A 19844-nucleotide genomic window follows, 5' to 3' on the forward strand; every position below is an offset into this window, starting at 1 on the left:
CACGCCCTTCCCCTCTCCCTCTCCCTCCCCCTCACCCCTCCTGCTCCCCTTCCCTATACCTCTCCCCATTTCCTCTCCCTCACCCCCTACACGACCTCTCCCCTCCCCTCCCCCCAACACCACCTCTACCCTCCCCTCCCCCACCTCCCAATCCTTCTCTCCCTTTCTCAGTTCTTTTAATTCAGTATATGATATTTGCTCATAGTGTGCTATGTTCAGTATTGGGAGGATTAACTCACTTCCCACTGTCTGTGCCCTTTTGTGGCAATCATTTTCTGGAATAAGAGGAGGGGAATGATTGAGAGAGAGGACAGTGGATGATATAGCTGTTAGTACTGGTGCAGTTGGGGGAAAGGTGGATATATACTTAAGACAAGGGCTTTCAAGACTATGGGGCACATTTTTAGGATGAGAGGAGAGAGATTTAAAAAAAGACTTGAGGGACAAATTTTTTGCATAGGGTGGCTTACGTGTGGAATGAACTTCCTGAGGAAATGGTGAATGTGGGTACTGAGACTGCAATCTCACTGGTGATGACCTCAGGCCAGGCTGGCAGGGTCTGTTGTCATGGCCACCTTTGCAAGTCCTGTGGGAACAGGACATTCCCTTCTCTGCAACAGCCAGTTTAGCAGAACCTTCAGGTCTTTGTCAGCAAATCTGGGCACCAATTTCCCCTTAGCTACCATGTCTGAGTAATGTCACAACTCTGCAGGATAACTCCAAGTTGCCAGTGGCTCATTGTGTGCCCAGCACCCTTTTAAAGATGGTGCCAGGAATTTTGGGATATGCTAATAGGAGCGTGTATTTCTGGCAATGGCAAGTAGAAGGATTGGCTGAGCATTGACCGAGAGGGGTGCCATTGGGTCAAGTTACAGTTACTGAGGTAAGTTTGGGATGATAATGTGAGAAAACCCACGTAGAGAAATGTTCATGAAGCAGTAAAAGGTGATGCTTTGCCTAAATATGATAAAAGATTCAGCCTGATAAAACAGCCTAGTTTCATGTATGTTCTTAAGTTGTTCTTATCCTCCACCTTGTTGGAGGGGATACCTGCTTGACACACTGTTTCGAAATGTTAGCCTTGTTCTTCAGAATGGTTGACAAATTTGATGGTGGAATGTCCCACTCTGTGGCAATCTCTGATTTTCACTTTACACCGGTTTTACAGCGATTTTGTGCTTCAGCATGGTCTACCTCCACACTAATTGATTGACACGAGTTCAGTTAATTTGGAGTTACCAGTCCAGAACTTTGACTTATCATGGGCATTCTTGGCTGATTTCTTCACTACAACTAGAGTTTCAGACTATCTGAATCAAAACTTCACTGTAACTACATTTTAGTTGCTTGAATTGTATTCATTTGTGAGACCTGAAATTATCTAAAGTTAAGGTCCATTTGACTGGTGGCCTGAAAAAAAGTTGTTGGAAGGTGATAAATCGTCTATAGATAAGAGAAGAAAAGTAGCAAAAGTGTTCACAGGAGATAAAATAAAGCCGAAGAATGTGTAGTGTTAAATGAATAAGTCTCTCAAGTGCTAAGAAAACACCGGATAATGGAAAAGGCTGCCTTATGACACTTTAAGTAAAATGGAAATACAAAAAACCTAAGATGACAAACCACTGAAAACATGCCCTAGAGTATTAAAAAAAATTCACCGTCATTGGACCAGATCAAAGATCTGAACCCATGTCATATCCAAGTGTGAACTGTGTGAATTGTACAGCAGCTAACTAGTGGACGACCCACAATCATCCCCCTTCCTCAATAATGGGAGTATTCTGCACGTTTGTGCAAAAAGCAAGATCAAACTATTTGCAATTATCTTGTGTAGAAGTGTTGAATGGGTAATTCTTCACCTTCCAAATGAGCTCACTAGCCTCACAGCTGTCAGTTTTCAGCCCATTCAGTCCACCCCATGTGATGTTAAGAAATAGCTACAGGTACTGGATCCAGATGGATCCAACACACCACGCTTCTACGGACTACCAAAAATTCACAAACCAGGAGCCCCCCTCAGACCCATTGTGTCGCTACCTGGAACACCAACCTACAGATTAGCCAAGGAACTATAGCAAAGACTAAAACACCTAGTAGAAGACTCCCACCACTCCATTCGCTCCACCCAAGAATTCCTGAACACCATCAAAGACACCAAGATAGAAGAGGGTGAAATAGTGGTCTCCTTTGACGTAACAGCCCTGTTCACATCCATCAACATCAACCTGGCCAAAGAAACACTGATGACACTATTAGAAGAACCGAAGACACATACACCAGACACCACCAACCTCATCAGCAAAGACAACATCATCAAGCTAGTGGACCTATGCCTCACCACCCACTTCACTTTCAGTAATAAAACCTACAGACAAACCAACGGTACACCCATGGGATCTCCGATATCAGGGTTCTTAGCAGAGGCAGTAATGCAGAGACTCAAACAAACAACTCTGCCAATCATCCAACCCAAACTTTGGGTCCGCTATGTGGATGACACCTTTGTCATCACTAAACAAAACAAATTAGACAAAACCTTCAAGACCATCAATAATACCCTTAATGGCATAACATTCACAAAAGAGGAGGAAAACAACAACAAACTGCCATTCCTAGATGTCACAGTAGAGCGAACAGCCAATGGGGAACTTCAAACCAGCGTCTACAGGAAAACAACACATACGGACCAAATACTGAACTACAGGAGCAACCATCCCAACACCCACAAACGAAGCTGCATTAGAACATTATTCCAACGAGCCACCACACACTGCAGCACAGAGGAACTACGCAGAGCAGAAGAAAATCACCTATACAGCGTATTCAAAAAGAATGGGTACCCTATGAACACAGTCTGCCGATTCCTCAGCAATAAACCCAAACAAACAGACAAAACGGGCCAGAAACCATAACCATTCTCCCCTACATCAAAGATATTTCCGAAATGACTGCCAAACTACTCGGACCTCTTGGCATCAGGGTAGCCCACAAACCCACCAACACACTAAAACAGCAGCTAATGAACTTAAAAGACCATATACAGACAACAAGCAAAACGAAAGTCATCTACAAAATACCTTGCAAGAACTGTGACAAACACTACATTGGACAAACAGGCAGAAAGCTAGCCACCAGGATACATGAACATCATCTAGCCACAAAATGACATGACCCACTATCACTCGTATCCTTACATACAGATGAGGAAGGACACCACTTTGATTGGGACAACACATCTATCCTAGGACAAGCCAAACAGAGAGACACACGAGAATTCCTAGAAGCATGGCATTCCAACCGGAACTCCATCAACAAACACATTGATTCGGAGCCAATCTACCATCCCCTGAGAAAAAGAACAGGAAATGACATCACCAACCCAAGGAAACCTAAACAGATAAATAGAAAGCGGGACATAACACCAGCGCTTTGTCGGGGGCTCACTGATGATGTTGCCTAGAATGATGATGAAATGTCTGAAAACTAACCTTCCAGCTCAGCGAGCAATCTCACATCCAGGTACTGGATCTTGCAAAGGCTGTAGTTCCTGACAATACCCTTCAAAAGTATACCTTATGATGTTACTGAGATAATGGGAAGTGCAGATGCTGGAGAATCAGAGATAATGGGAACTGCAGATGCTGGAGCTTTTCTGATGAAGGGTTTAGGCCGGAAACGTCAGCTTTTGAGCTCCTGAGATGCTGCTTGGCCTGCTGTGTTCATCCACCTCCACACTTTGTTATGCCTTATAATTTTACTGACTGGAAAGCATTTTTACAGCTGTTCTGGGGTTAGAGCCTTCAAAATATTTTGATACAGTGGTTCACAAGATATAGAGGCTATTTAATATTTTCCTTTTGTTTAATCCCAGCCTCAAAAATGATTTGTAAAAATCAATTTGACTTCATTGAGTCTAGGCCCGAAACGTCAGCTTTTGTGCTCCTAAGATGCTGCTTGGCCTGCTGTGTTCATCCAGCTCCACACTTTGTTATCTCACTTCATTGAATGCATGCCTTAAGCAGGAATTCCATCTTGATACAAGCAAGAATGTTTTAGTTTATAATTTAACGCTTCAAGTACTTAGTAGATTCACGTTCTTCATTTAATTTCTGCAATGGACTGTTATGTGCTTTGGAAGGCTAATTTTGTTCAATTGATACCAGTGAGTGGAAAGCCTATTGTTGGAATACTAATTCATTTGATCCTATTTTTGTTCTCAACAGAAGTTTAAAATAAAACCTACATTGGCCAGTATATAAGTAAAATTGCTTATTTTTCTGCAATTTTTGACACATTAAATCACATTTAGTAAACTAAATACAGCACTGCTTTATACAGTATTTAATTTTAAATTCTACATGATCTGATGATGCACTTAATAGTACATTAGATGAGGGAGAATAGGTTTAATGTCAGATTTCTGCAAATAAGGAGTTCCTTTATTCATTAATGGGATGAGGGCATCGCTGGCCAAGCAGCATTTATTGCCTATTCCTAACTGCCCAGAGGGCAGTTCAGAGTCAACTGCATTGCTTATGCAGTCATATGTAGGCCAGACCAGGTAAGGATGGCAGTTTCTTTCCCTAAAGGACATTAGCGAACCAGATGGGTCTTCCCCGACTATCGACATGGATTCACAGTTATCATTAGATTTTTGATTCCAGATTTTTTAAAATTGAATTCAAATTCCACCCTCTGCCATGGTGGGATTCGAACCCTGGTCCCAAGAAGATTATCTGAGTCTCTAGATTAACAGTCCAGCATTAGTATCACTAGGCCATTGCTTCCCCCATGATCATCCTCCAGACAATATTGTTGAATGGAATAAATTCTCTGAAAATGTAGTAAGTACAGGTGATTTTTTTTTTGATGAAGACAGGACATTTTAAGATGGCTATGTTTTTAACTTTTTTACATTTAAAATGAAGTAGAATGTTCTGGATGGGGGCATGGTGATTCATAAACTGCCCAAAAGAATCCAAATACATCAGGAATAAGATAGAACAGAGATAATAGACCTTTGTGCCAATTGCCGCTGCAGAATGCCAATGTAATCAGTACAAAATGGCACTGATTTGGGAATGAGACAATGTAAACCTAAGAATGGAACAACGCGAACAACATCTTCCAGTTGCAAATCATTTTAACTCCTCCTCCCATTCCCTGGGTAACATGTCCATCCCGGGCCTCCTCCAGTGTCGCAATCATGCCACCCGCAAACTGGAGGAGCAGGATCTCATATGCCACCTTGGGACCCTACAGCCCAATGGCCTAAACACAGATTTCACCAGTTTTAAAATCTCCCCATCCCTGGCCTCATCTCAAGTCCAACCCTCATCTCATTCCTGCCTGCTTGACCTGACACAACCTGTCCATCTTTTCTTCCACCTATCCACCCCTCCCACCTCAGTCACCAAACCCCACTAGTCCCTACCTGTACTCACCTATCACCATTCCACCTACTTTCCCCAGCCCCCCTCTATTTAGAGCTCCCTTCCCCCTCCCTATTTTTGAAGAAGGGTACCGACCTTAAACGTCAACTTTCCTGCTCCTCTGATGCTGCTTGGCCTGCTGTGTTCCTCCAGCTGCACACTGTGATTTCTCTGACTCCAGCATGTGCAGTTCTTGTATCTCTGTCCATAACAAAAATCTACTAATGATGATGTAGATACTCAGTTGTTATAGATGGCAAAAAGCAATTTGCAGCAAGTTCACCCTTTGCCTCTGAAGATAAAATGAACCATTTGAGTTATGATCCCATCATTGTCTTGCACCCTCCACCAATACAGAGATGTTCACTTTGGTGGTTTTGATTTCATAGATAAACTCGGGATCACAATTTGTTCAACATACTACTGAGATAACTGCACATCTGAGGTCCCCAGTAATCAAATGATATTTTGAAACCAAGTTCATGCTTGGACCCAATTCTGGAAACAGTTGTAAGAAACCTGATAAAGAAGCAGTCAAGGGAACAGCTAGTAGAGATGTAGAGGCCAGGCACAGCCTTGAGCAAATGTTGAAGTAGTCCATTCATGTCCACAGTTCTCTAGTTCCAGCATGTGAGAACATGGCGTACTTCCTGGAATGGTTGGTGAACATCAGGGAGTGTCTAGTCTAGCTGAGCACTCACTGGGTGCTGTGCTCTGGTCATGGGGTTTAAACAGAAGTGACTAGATATGAAAGGGATGAAGCACCTTGATCTGTCTCCATATTGCTTTGCTGCATCAGGCATTTGTGAGGTGCCATGATGCACCAGAGATGATCCAGGGGTGAGCTGCTGCTCCTTCTTCACTCTTCTGGCGACCTCATCATTGAAGAAGGTGCAATTGCACATATACAGGAAACCCTCAGCAGGCTGGAGACCTATCTCTGAGCCACTGGAGGATGAGAGTCAAGGTCATCTCACGCAGTAGGACTAAGTAACCAGCAGGATGCTTCCACCTTAGTTGCAGATATAGAGGCATCATCAATGTGTACTATTGGGAAACTAAGCTGAAAAAATCCAATAGCATAAATATTGCAGTGTTGACTTTTCTATGAATACTTTATGTCACACAATTTTTGGTTTAAATTTATTCATGTATATTGAATGGAATAGTTATGTTGGGATTTGTACAAATTGATGGGTATGCCAGTGGACAATCAATGATGGCTGTATGGAAAATCAATTATTATGTAAAATCAGAAGTGCTGGGATTAGAAGTCATTTCACATGTGGATTTCACTTTTAGGTACCCTTTCTCCAGTTGCAGTTTAGAAGTTGGTTGATAAGCCAGCTCATACTTTTCAACTGCTTATCATCCATCAGAAGCTAATATCTACACAGCATATGTAGCTGTGGCATTCTTATATTTCAGATGAATACATGAATGTAAAGAGTTTGTGCAAAGCATTGAGTCATGCACAACTTCCTTCCAACTCTCACACGTGGCTTTGATGAAAACATGCAAGGGGACCTGCAGCACTCTTCCTTCTAGGTACCAGAGATCACAGTTTTGTCCAAACAAAATGTGCCAGGTCCACAAGCACTTCCCCACAACTTCTGGAGGAAAAGATAGAATGATGTAGCCCTTTGGTCTACCTGGAATGTTTCATTGACCTGGCATCTGCAATATCGCTATGTTATGCACTCTTCAGAGGATAGTCCTTTTTCCATAGAGCATCCCTTATTGTTGCTGAGGGCAACGTAGTACCTGACTATGACAGAGGAAGTAAGTTTCATGAGAGAGAATTGCAAAGCAAGCACATTTGGGAATGTTCGTGATCGCCACACATGAACAGCACATATTTTCTCACATTCATTTAATTCGTGAAGGCGACTAGATGATCCCAAGCAGCTCAGAGTTCAACACATCTAGTCAATTGCTTCTCATACCTTTGGAAATCAGTGATGTAGAATCTAACCAGTTGGCTCTACGTCTGCTTTTCACAAATTTACTGGCTCTTTTAAACAAGGCATTATATGACTTTGCTAATATAGCTGTGAATGGTTAATTTTAAGATTCCACCCATCCTCAGTGGAGCCCAGACATGATCTGATGATTTTGAAATTAAATACTTCAGTGATTCTAAAATTTGCTGGAATTGGATTGCTTCCGAATTCATAATGAAAAATATCTTCCTGAAGCAGGTGAGTAACAGAATCCTTTGACATCTCTGATATTTGCATATTGTTGCTATGCCAACAATATTTTCAATTACACGATAATGCTTGGCATTTCATTGGCTGCTGGTGTCCTTTGTTGGCATTCTGGCCAGTGATGCGCACAGTCCTTATGTCACCCTTTGCTGGTTTCTGTCTAGATTCATCAGAGCTAGCAGACACATTGGATGTACTTCACCCATCCTCTCTGTCTGAGGTGAACTGCAGACAGAAACCAAAGATCTGGTTTGCATAATCTTTATGCGCTCTGCCCTTACATGAGAACTTTTAACCCATGGAGAACCCAAAACTTTGCATCAACTGTACTGTAGTCTTAACTACTCTATCATGGACAATTCTGTCCTTAATATGTTCTCCCTGGCATTTGGGTCCATCATTTGTTACACTAGACTTTCAGGACTTTGCTGTCATCCTATCTTCTGTAACTCTGGATCTCTCCACAGTCATGGTTGTCATAGATCTTCATTGTCCCTGTGTAGTCCAGCTTCCAGGTTCCTCATTCTGCCTCTACATGCTCTTGGAGATCCACCCACTGCCAATCGTCCCTCCCTCTGCCAGTCATGAACTGATCCCATTTCACTGCTATCACCAAATTTCAGTGCATCAGTGGCTCCTCTCAAGATGCAAGAAAACACCCCATGAAACAAAAGCAGGTACCATTCGATCCAAATTTGTCAGGAAGTTTGCCTTGCCTGTTTGATGCCACCTGTAATCAGTCATAATTCTGAATGTAGGATTAATAACCAAAGTACTATTTAATCTAGCACATGTTCTTTAATGGATATACAAGATTTGCTAATGCATTAAAATACAGAGATTCCTGCCAGTTAGCACCGGAAAAATTCAACGTACTATTTATTACAGGCTTATTTTGAAACTTCCATCCTATCACTGTGACATTTTAACTCTCCCAGAATTAACTGTGCCTGCATTGCTACCCAGTGTTAGCAACAGCATAATTTCCAGTCATTTATTCAGAATGGGTTGAAAGAGGGATTAAGGTGAATGTCCAGTCTTTCATTAGTTTTAATAAAAATATTTTTATTCAGATTTTCCAATAACACACTATTAAAAAGACATTCTTACCCATTTCAATAACTTCAGAAACACTGATGACCAATTTTATATAGTATTTTCTACAATTTGTTTCAAAGACTACAGTGGTAAATTAGAATCCCCACATCCATATAAGAGAGTGTCAGAAATTTACAGATCACAAGTACAGTACAAAAGTCTTTGACATAATAGTTATATCTTTGAACAGTAGTAAAGAATTTTAAATACAGTAGTAATTGGCCAATGCCAACACAGGATGCAAAACAGACCAAGTGTCTCTCACAGATATTACAGTGTGGAACTGGAGGAACATAGCAGGCCAGGCAGCATCAAAGGAGCAGGAAAGTTGATTTTCTGAGTCAGGACCCTTCTTCAGAAATGCCCATTTCTGAAGAAGGGTCCCATCCAAAATATCAACTTTCCTGCTCCTCTGATGTTGCCTGGCCTGCTGTATTCCTCCATCTCCACACCTTGTTACTTTGACTCCAGCACCTGCAGTTCTTGCTATCTCTGAACAATGTTTAAACTATACATATATTGCCAGCACAAAACAGGCTCCCTCAACTTTGGCACCCATTTTTGCAATAGTGTGAAATTTGCATCTCAGATGATTTATCTCTTGAGACTGCTTAGTTACTGTCAAATTTTAAATGGTTTTATCTGTAGGAAAAGAAAAAAGGGTTCATTTTTGTTCCATCCGAGATTATAAATGCAACTTCAGACAATGCCATTATTAAGAACCCCTTTAGCCTAAGGGATGTACAAAACAATCATAAATGAAATTCTCTTACTATGACAATTGGACAAACTGAGGTTTTTCATAATTTCTTGAAATTGCTGCTGGTTGATCAATATCGGTTCTTGATTGCTAAACTAGAATGCATAATGGTGTGGAAAATAATCTCTCCCATCCTTCTCAGCTTTGGTTGCAAGTCTTCCATTACCTTGTTTAGCCTTATTCACATTGGCAATTCGTCCTCCCCTCCCTGTTTGCATAACCACTGCTTTCTCTCCAATACCCTAGGTTCTTGGAGCTTATTTGCTTGCCATTTTCAATCTTGGCTCCTATTTAATATTGTTGATGGTGGATAATTGAACCATCTGCATGTTGAGACTGGGAATTGCAGCTCTTCAAATTATCAAAAGAAGTTCTGACCATCTGGAAGAAAGTTGAAATATTGGAAAGGAGGAAATTGTGGGGTGGAGCATGTTATGTTGTGTGGGACTATATAGTTTTGACAGGTTCTATACTAAAGACATGGCTGCATTTTTGTAAAAAAAGTGTTGATCAATAATCTTTAGTCTTCTATGTCATTGAGCTACCTTCAACTTCTTATGGAGTTCCTTACTACATGTGAACTAGCATCGTCCAACCCCTCCTTCATCTCAGCTTTACTGATGCTAGAACAGTCATTCATGCCTTTGTTAGCTCCTGACTTGACTATCTTCCATACTTCAGACCAGCGCCTGTACCCTGTGCAAATCTGAGGTCATTTCAAATCTCCGCTGCCTCTGTTCTAACTTGATTCAAGTTTCAATACACCAGCAACCCCCCACCACCCCCGTCTCACCATACTCTTTGTTCTTTATTGGTTCCTAGTCTCCAAAATGAAATTGTTATTCTTGATTTCAAATCCTTCTATACTATCCTCTGCTTTTGCTTTAATTATTATCTATTTCTGTATTAATCTCTGCCATTCCTTCAATCCTCTGGAGATCCTGATCTCTTGAATATTCCTGATTTTAATCAACTTATTACCAGCAGTGCTGTTACTACTTCAGGCCCTAAATTCAGAAATTTCATCCATGTAAATGTCTGACTCTACATTTGCTTCAAGATGTTGAATAACTCTTTGTGACCAAACTTTTTAAACATTGCCTTACATACCACAATCTCAAATTTCATTTAATACACCCTGGGATGCTTTATATTAAAATTGCTATATAAATGCAAGTAAAAGAACAATTCATTGCTTTCAGTGTTAAACTGAATTGTTGAATCATTTCACGTTGGCAGGATCAAGAGTGTAGAAAACATAGTCCTGAACACAAGAGAACTCTGGTCCAGTTTAACAATTTCTCTCTTCTGTGATCATCACGGAACTTTTTCTTTGTGAGGGCAAGTAAACATAAAAGATACAAATAATTAGAGAATTGCACCAAGGATTTTAAAAAGACAGACTTAAGACAAAGGGTAAAACATTTCAAATTTCTAACAATTGCAGAAGTAGTGTAAAATACTGGAAATACTGACCAGGTTAAGTAGCATTTATGGAGAGAGAATCTCTACTTATCCACAGATATTGCTGACTTGCTGAGTATTTTCCCCGTTTTCTGTTTAAATTTCAAAGTTAATGAGATCTAAACAATTCTCATCAGTTTGTATATGTAGCACAAATTTCACACGAAGGAACTGATTATTCACAAATAATATTGATCAGAATACCAGGCTGAACTTCATAATGCAGACTAGAAATTAAGTACAATTTATGGAATGGAAATAGTTGGTATATGGAAAATTCCTGCCAACACATGACACTGCAAGCAGAAATGCAAAATTCTCAAATGCAGACTATTGTGTAAAAACAGATAATGAATAATATAATTAGTCAATCTGCAATGTAACATGGAATTGCAGAATTGTTGTGGCACAAAATAAGGCCATTTGGCCCACTGTGTCTGCACTGACTCGCTGAATGAGCAATTCACCTCGTGCTATTCCCCAACAACCGGCATCACCGTGTGACTGACATTAAACAAAATAATTACATTTTGCTCACCTTTCCTTAAGGCACGTGATTCCTTGCTGGGATACAATTCCATTTGGCACCTTTTTTGGGCAATTGACTGTCTGGATAAAAAGGGGTCACAGCAAATCTTAAACCTATGCTGTATTTAGTTTACTAAATGTGATTTAATGTTTCAACCATTTGGATCCCCTTTTTGTGACTGTTGCATTGATATATTAGCCATAAGATTGGAAGGAAAATACTTGGAATAATTTAACAAGGAAAACATTGTTTTCTAAAATAAAAACCCAAGGTACTTATTCCTAGTTATTTAACTTGTTACAATATTAGATGTAGTTATAAAACTGTAGCAATCTCATATACCAGGGAGGGCAATTTCCACCTTCCAGCTAGACAGTAACTTTCCAAAGCAAATTTCCTCTGTACAATCTTCCCAATTTTAGATTAGATTAGATTAGATTCCCTACATTGTGGAAACAGGCCCTTTGGCCCAACAAGTCCACGCCGCCCCTTGAAGCACCCCACCCAGAACCATCCCTCTATAACCCACACCCCCCCTGAACACTACAGACAATTTAGCATGGCCGATCCACCTAGCCTGCACATCTTTGGACTGTGGGAGGAAACCGGTTTCATTTCAGGTTTCTGACTCTGTGACAAAATAGAAGCATGTTTGCATATAATGAGGAGGTATTTGGATGAGGCTGTATTCTGATTTCCCTGTAAAATGTTGTACACACATTTGCGGGGGTATTTGTTATTAAAAGTTTTGTACTTTCACCTGACATGTTCTTTGTTGAATTAATACTTTAGATGCTAAAGTTCCAACCTCAAAATAATGTAATCAGAGAATGGGGTCCAGTGACACAATATTTTCATCAAAGCATTGTTAGTAGAACAGTAGTAGTAATATGCATTCATTCATGTGACAAATCTACAGAAAGGAGAGTGTTCGTTTTTTTTAATGTAGACTGTTAAAAAGAGCAAGGACACATGTTTGTGTTAACGTACAGAATCTGCATTTGGATAGCAATATTGTACGACTTCCTGAGATATTTAAGCAGCAGAATAGAAAGCTAATTATGGTGAAGAAAGTGATATTTCAAAATGGTTTAGGGGTAAAAGGTTGGAAATAGATTAAGTGTGTGTTTTAAAAATTACCTGATTGCTTAAAATAGAAAAACAATAACTATTCCTGATTTTTAGGGAATGGAGTTGAAGTAATTGTGAAATTACTAACCGTCTTGACTGCAAAGGTTTTTTTTTAATACAGCAGGTTTACTTGGCACCAGATCTGTTATTTGGGCCAAATTAAACAAAAACAATATAAATTGCGAAGAATCAACCCTTCTCAATTTGCAGAAAATATCTCTAAATGTTAAATGTTTATGGTAGATTCACAAAAACCTGTATTTTATGTAAGAATTTTTCTTGTAGTCAGATGGATAGAACTATTATTTGCACTTTTTGTAAGACTCTTTCTTGGGGAGCATAGGTAAATTAAGACATAATTTCAACAGCTCATTAGAAAAAAATAAAATCAATTAAATTTGCAAGCAATAAAATCTAATCAGATTTGGTTGAGTATCTAAATGCTGTTCCTTTAGATTTTTGATACTAGGTATAAAAGAAATGCAAAACCTGAGCTTATTTGTTCATAACCAGCAACAGATATGGTCAGTGCTTTGACTGAACATTAGGGATATTTCATGACTTCAAAGAAAAGATTAATATAAAAATAGCACATTTCTGGCCTGGCATTTGAAATAGAAAATTCTGTGCTTCTAATCAGGAGATTTGGATGCTCTCAATGAAGTTGTAAATCTTTAACAATTTCTGCAAAAAATAGAGGAGAATGGCCAAACATTAGTGTATTGCACTTTCTACTTCCGGACTAAGAAACAGACATCCAGGCTCAAAAAGCTGTAGCAGAACAGAATGTGGAGTACAAAATATTTCTCTGTACAGCTGGAATATTTATTGCACAAATCTTTATTCACAGCTTTAATTACCTCAACTGTTAAGTTTACAAAATGAACTGCAGTTCAGTGCTAAATTTGTTCACCAATCCATTATCTCTGATATTGTTTCCATGATGAAGAATTTCAAAGCTAAGTTTCAAGGCCTTTGGCTGATACAGAATTTGCTGTATATTTTCATTAAACAATGGAACAATTTTGAGCCTGCTGCTGCTGGTTGCTTCATTTCTTTTCTAAATCTAAAAGTATCCGACCATCTGTTTACCTTCTTGACTATACACAGTTTAGAAATATTTTCATCTTTTAGTTTGCTAAATAAAACTTCTAGTTTTTTTTTGGAGATATATTAAAGTAATTTCAGGGCAGAGTATCTTTAGCAATATGAAAAAGGCAGTCAATTTTTAGCTAGAAAGCACTCCTCCACTATTTAGGTTACGTGCATGTAATAACAATCAAAACATTGCTAAACACAATTTGAATTGCTATCTCTCTGGTTAAGAGGCTACTGCCAATAAGCACCAAGCGGAATGTACTGCATAGATCTGATCAGAAAGTAAGAGTTTGTATTTTATATTCCTTTTGCAACATGAGGACATCCCAACATGCTTCTGGGACAAGTAGTTTTGAAGTGTATTCATTAGTACAGAATGTGCAGAATTTGTGTGCATAACAACTTTGCTCAAAGTAAAGTCTCATAATAAACAGCAATGAAATTCTTGACCAGATCATCTACTTCAGTGATGTTGATTAAGCTGATTGTTAGCCAGGACGTGGAAATCTACTGGTCCTCTTTGAATAGTGCTATCAGAAATTTTAGATTCACCTGATAGAGCAGATGGGCCCTTGGATTAGTGTCCCATGGAAAGTGCGCTTCTTAAAAACAATACCACACAGGTTTGAAACATCAGCGAGGTTAAATGCTTAAACTCTTGATTTAACCACAAGCATGCTAACACTGTGAGAAGTCTACTATAATAACCAATCTGAAGAACAAGTGTATTGTTGTCATTTAATTATAGACCACATACTCTTCCTTGTTCTTTGGTTTTAAGAATTGTCACATCAATACTTTTAGAGATTACATACTCTCAACCACACCTCCAATTATTGAGTGTAGCTATGTGTGAACAATCGAAAAATGCTGAACCCAATTTCATTTCTCCAAATGAGTAAAGATGAGAGATTTGCAAATGTATGTATTATTGTGGAAAAATTGCTATTCAAATTTTAGTTAACTTTTGTCACTTTTTTAGCATTATTCTAAATTGAGCCTGATTCATTTCTCAAGTATTGCATAGATCATTTTAAACAAACTTAAATACATATGAATATATCCCCAAGTATGTTATAATAAACAAAGGCTTGGAACTGGTTCTAACACTAAATGTTGGAACGTTAGTAAGCCATGCAGACTTGAGACTTTTCTGCCAATGTATAAAGCATAGCCAAACTGTGTCGCTATTCTATTTACTTGTCTTTTCCTCAAGTTAGAGGCATTAACAAAATCTCTAACCTAACTAAAATCTACCAGTCTTATTCTTGGTAATTTCAAATGACATAACATTCTCAGCCTCTTAGAGAAAGGAGGTCCAGATTTCTATATATTGCAACAACACGCGAGACACAGATTTACACAGGTTCATTCCACCCCGGAGGAGGGGAAACAAAGTGGGGTCTGAAGGAATGCATGCACTTCTGTACAGAGCCATCAAGTTCTTGGGGTGATCCCTTTGGGGGATCAATCACCTTCCCCTTAAAGACTTGATACTTGAATTCCATCAAGCTCAACAGAGGGTGCAAAGTGCCAACCTCCAGGGGTGATCAGCCACTAGATCTCCTTTGGCCCTTACCCACGAGAAAAAAATGGAACAGAAAACAATGAAATGGAAGATCCAGGGGAGATTCCTGGTGGAGTTGAGTTCTGTTGATCACTTTGGGAATAGATATATCAGAGTTCTCCACACGGTTCATTGCTCTCATACAAGCACTTCATGGAAAACAAAATCTGCCTCCTTCAACAAAAAAAATTACAAATCAGGCTGGCAGTCCCTGGAGCAGTTTAATATGAAGGAGACTTTGGACTGTACATCAGAGTATGTAATTAAGCAAGTTAATGGTGTACCGCAGCCCAACTCCTTTACTACTTCTTCCAGATTTGAGTTCTGGGTGGGGAAGCCCACAGTTGACCTTTCTGTCCTGCTACAACTTGAGATTCTTAAATGGTCAATTAATAGCTATGTTCGAAATTGCTGGTACAAATCCAGTGGCAGCTGGAACTGTTGTCGGCTTGCTTCATCAACTGGCAGGAGAGAGAGCTCTGGTTCTAAAGATATTAAGCATATAATCGAAAGACTGGAAATCAGGTAGAGGGGCTCAGGGAGGCACAGCCTGCCCTTGCTGCTGAAATTCCACACCTTTTCCCTCCCACGGGCCTCACCTGCAAATCCCTGAAGTATTTATGTGATCTGGCTACCTGTGATCTTGAAGAACTTGATTGGTCTTTTTTTTGTAGCAGCCACTACCTTGCCAGTCATGCAATAGATAAGACGTCTACCCTCAAGGGACTTGATTGGAGGGGAAAGCCACCAGAGATCTTGTCATTGTCTTATTGGCTTGTTGTTCAGGGAGTCTCCTGAAAAGCGGGAGCATGGATCCCTTCCTGGCTCCTCAACAATAAGTGAAACAGCCAGATCTCAACAAGATTAATTATTTTTCCAGATAAAATTGAAAGAGTTTTTCTTTCAATTTTCTCTGAAAATCATTGTTGGATGCTTTAACAGACCTTAAAAATACAAAAACGATGAAACACACTTAAGTGTTCTGAATCACACTTTATGGTTTCAATCTTTACCATCTCTCAGCACATACATCTTAACCAGAATTCCAAAGAACAATGTACTCCACTAATATAACGATCACATAATCCCTACAATACAAAGTTGTTTTGCGCAACTCTTCAGACTGATACTAAAATGAAAGCAATTTAAACCTGTAAACATTTTCCATCCAGAAAAATATAAAAAGACTAGAAACTCTCAAAATGAAATGATTTTTACTCTGCATTTACAATGTTTTCTTGGTCATAAAATCATTCAACATGGAAGGAGAGCATTTAGCTCATTCTGGCTTTTTGAAAAAGATAGCCAATTAATCTTATTCTCTTGCTCAAACCCCATAGCTCCTCACCTCAAACTTTTTCGATTGAAGCATTTATCCACTTTCTTTTGAAAAGTGCTATTGAACCTGCTTCTACTCTTCCAGCTAGTGCATTTTAGATCACGACAAAACACAGTATTTTCTTTCTGTTCATGTCATTCTTTTGTCCATTACTTTTAACTGGTTCCTTTTGGCTCATTTACATGTGAATTCTTTCCTCATCTACTCCATCAAAACCCTTCATCAAATCTGCTCTTAACCTTCTGAGCTTTAAGGAGAAATATCCTAGGTTCCCTGGTGACTCAAGAAACTGATGTCGTTCATTTCTAGTAAATCACCTCAGTCCCATTTCCAAGGCCTTGACATCCTTCCTCCAGTCTTTATCCTTGCTTCGGCAACAAAATCTCAGCTGAGGCTCAACCAGTGTTCTATGTTTTCATCTTAAAATAGCATTTTTTTTGTTATAAAATTGTATCAGACAGCAGATGCAAAAGAAGCTACATTTTGCTTTGGTTACAATTACCAATAACATCACAAAATATACAACTAAACTTAAGAAAAGAAAGCTATTTGTGAAGGGGAACCAAATTGTTTCCACTTACTAGGGATTTTACAACCTCAAGTCAGCAAATGTTTGTTCTGTATGCAGAGTTTCAAATTGTAATAACTGTTGACAAGAAAATCAGTTTCATTCTGCACTGTAAAAGAAATGCTATCATGTTTGAATTAAATGGATTGGCACTTCTTTGAAAATATTAAGGCCAGTTTTTCCACTTTTTTGCAAGTCTATGCTATATATGTTGAATAAACAATGTAGACTACACACTTTCTCCTATCACATATTCTGTCTCCATCATTTGTGTGCATGTATATATTTATACAAACACACATACATACAAGATTATATTCATCAATGCCAGCTAATATGAACAAAAATGTACATACAGTACGCGTATGGGATGCTTTATTTCTAGCTGATAATTACTAGAAGTCAGGACTACTATTGTGTCATCCAATAAAAAGGAAAGGCTTTTGTTTAATCACTACATGCCAAAATTCTTAGCTTTAGTATAAGGCTATTTTTAAATAATCAGGCTCTTTGAAAGGTAATTCTACTCATAAAAGGAACTAAATTGAGTGGATGTCTGGTTTACACTTTCCTTCATCTTTCTTGTTTGCCTAGCAAAGTTGCAATCAGGCTGACAAATAACAGATCTCCAATCTCTTCCAACTCAATAACTAAACAACAGAAGAAAACTTTGAATGTTTCCCAATGCTATCTAGACAACAATGGGAAAAATAAATGTATTTGGCACCCTTACGGCTAATATATAAACTGTATTTTAAAGAAAACAGTACCATTTTTCATTAGATATCAAAGGGATATCTAAAACTTGATATTTAATTTATAGATTGATTTTAAAAAATGCTTTCTATTTCTCATTTTCCTTTAATAATTGAATATTGGTATCACAGAATAAAACACTTTTAGAAACTGTAATCTGCAATGGCTAGTCAGTAGACAGGGCACAGAGAGAAAGATCATACACTTGACCATTATGCTTAAGATGTATTCGTGTAAACAGTTATATTGCAAATACAGATTGGGTCAGGAAAAAGGATATGCAACAGCACAAACATAATCCCAGTTATCCAATAGGTATTGGCCTTATTTGTCTTACGATTTGGATCATATTCGCATATACAACTACGATTGGCAGCAACTCTTTTGAACACCCTCAACTGATTTTCAATTAGAGTGCCTCCCAATTACATTTCAAATGGACCTTTCTTCCCTTTATAACACAATAAATTAAATTTTAACCCTTTAAGAATAAAATATCACTGAACAATATATTTAACATTAAGCACTTTAATCCCCTTTCCTCCCCAATATTTCAGTGCATTGAATTCTTAACAGTCTCATCCATAAGGAAAACTAAGTTCCTGCACTATGCTTAGCTCAAAGATCAACTTCAAATGGCATCAAGAGCTGTTCCAACTGTGCTTTATAAACTTTGTCTCATAAAAAATTCTTGCATTTGACTGAAACACAAGTTATCATAAATAGAACTAAAGTAATGTGAACAGAAATGTTGATACACTGGTCCAGTTCTTTGTAATCTTAATCGTAAAAATATGTGGTCTCATCAATGTGGCCCCTTTAAATTCACGGAGAAGCAAATATTAGTAACTGTTTTTATCTTTCCAGTTTGTTACCCACTGCTTCTTCTGTGTTTTCTTTTTTGTAAAACCTTCTGTGATAAAATAGCGTTCTTCTTTGCGGATCTTCACAGCATGATACTTTGGCATGCTCCTGTAGTATCGTGTTCTCTTGAAGAAGCCACACTGCTCAAAAGAGAAAGAGCAGAAAAAAATTATAACGTGCAGTTAGCGCTGCAACTAATTTGTGAAGAAGTGACTGACCAATGCAACTACTGTGAGCATGTGGGTAATTTCTGGGAGATTAGATAAGAGAATGCATGAAATAATAGCGGGAAATAAATCAAGGAGATCCCAAAGATGTATTGTCATCACACAAGAGTAAGAAGATAACAGTGGAAACAGTACTTCCCACCATAGACCAAAAAAGGTGTAGAGGTGGAAAATTTGGATATGCTTCCAATATTTTGCATCTGTCTTTACAAGAGGGGGGTGTGCATAACCTTTAGTCGAGGAGTGTGCATTATTAGGTCTGATAAACATGAGGACAGAGAAAGCATGAGGGGAATAAGTGTCCTTGAAAGTGGACAAATCACTCCAGCCAGCTGAAGTGTGTCTCAGGTAGTTAAAAGAAGCCAGGGAGAAAATAGCAGATGATCTGACTTACGAATTCGCTTTGGATGCAGGAGTTGTGTTGGGATATTGGAAGATTGATAGCATTGTACTTTTATTTTAAAATGGGGTAAGGTATAGAACAAATAATTGAGTGAAGTCACCACTGCCTCACTCTCCTATTAAAGAGAGAGAGAGAGATGACTGGTGGTGGTTTAAGCTGAAGGTCACCCAGGGAGAAGTTGAGAAGGAAGAACCTTCATGTTACCATCAGGTGGTACAGGAACTGAATCCATGCTATTGGAATCACTCGAAAATACAAACCAGCTATCCAGCCAACTAAGCTGGTTGACCCCACCAAAAGGCTACTCAGTCTAACCTCAGTAGATGGGCAAGTGATTGGAATCAATTATAAGTAGGTGACATGAGGACTCTTGAGACAGGTAGTAAGCATCATTGAAA

General features: G+C 38.8%; 1 protein-coding gene across 6 annotated transcripts in view; it reads right to left on the reverse strand.

The window, feature by feature from the left end:
• Nucleotides 1-8716: 8716 nt before the first annotated feature.
• Nucleotides 8717-19844, reverse strand: part of itga3b (integrin, alpha 3b) — a 175474-nt gene continuing 164346 nt past the window's right edge. Inside the window, exons 25-27 of one of the 6 annotated variants that reach the window (XR_009442858.1) lie at nucleotides 11503-18956; nucleotides 10977-11056; nucleotides 8717-10831 (exon numbers count right to left, since the gene is read on the reverse strand). Coding sequence is in view for 2 of the 6 variants with exons in the window: in XM_048560367.2 (XP_048416324.1) it covers nucleotides 10792-10831; nucleotides 18832-18956 (165 nt within the window). In the remaining 4 variants the exon portion in view is untranslated. Of the gene's footprint in view, nucleotides 18957-19844 lie in introns of all 6 variants that reach the window. The other 5 variants (XR_009442857.1, XR_009442856.1, XM_048560367.2 and 2 more) reach the window with 5 other exon arrangements.

The sequence above is a fragment of the Stegostoma tigrinum genome, chromosome 31 (genome assembly GCF_030684315.1).
Source record: "Stegostoma tigrinum isolate sSteTig4 chromosome 31, sSteTig4.hap1, whole genome shotgun sequence".
Classification (NCBI taxonomy): Eukaryota; Metazoa; Chordata; class Chondrichthyes; order Orectolobiformes; family Stegostomatidae; genus Stegostoma; species Stegostoma tigrinum.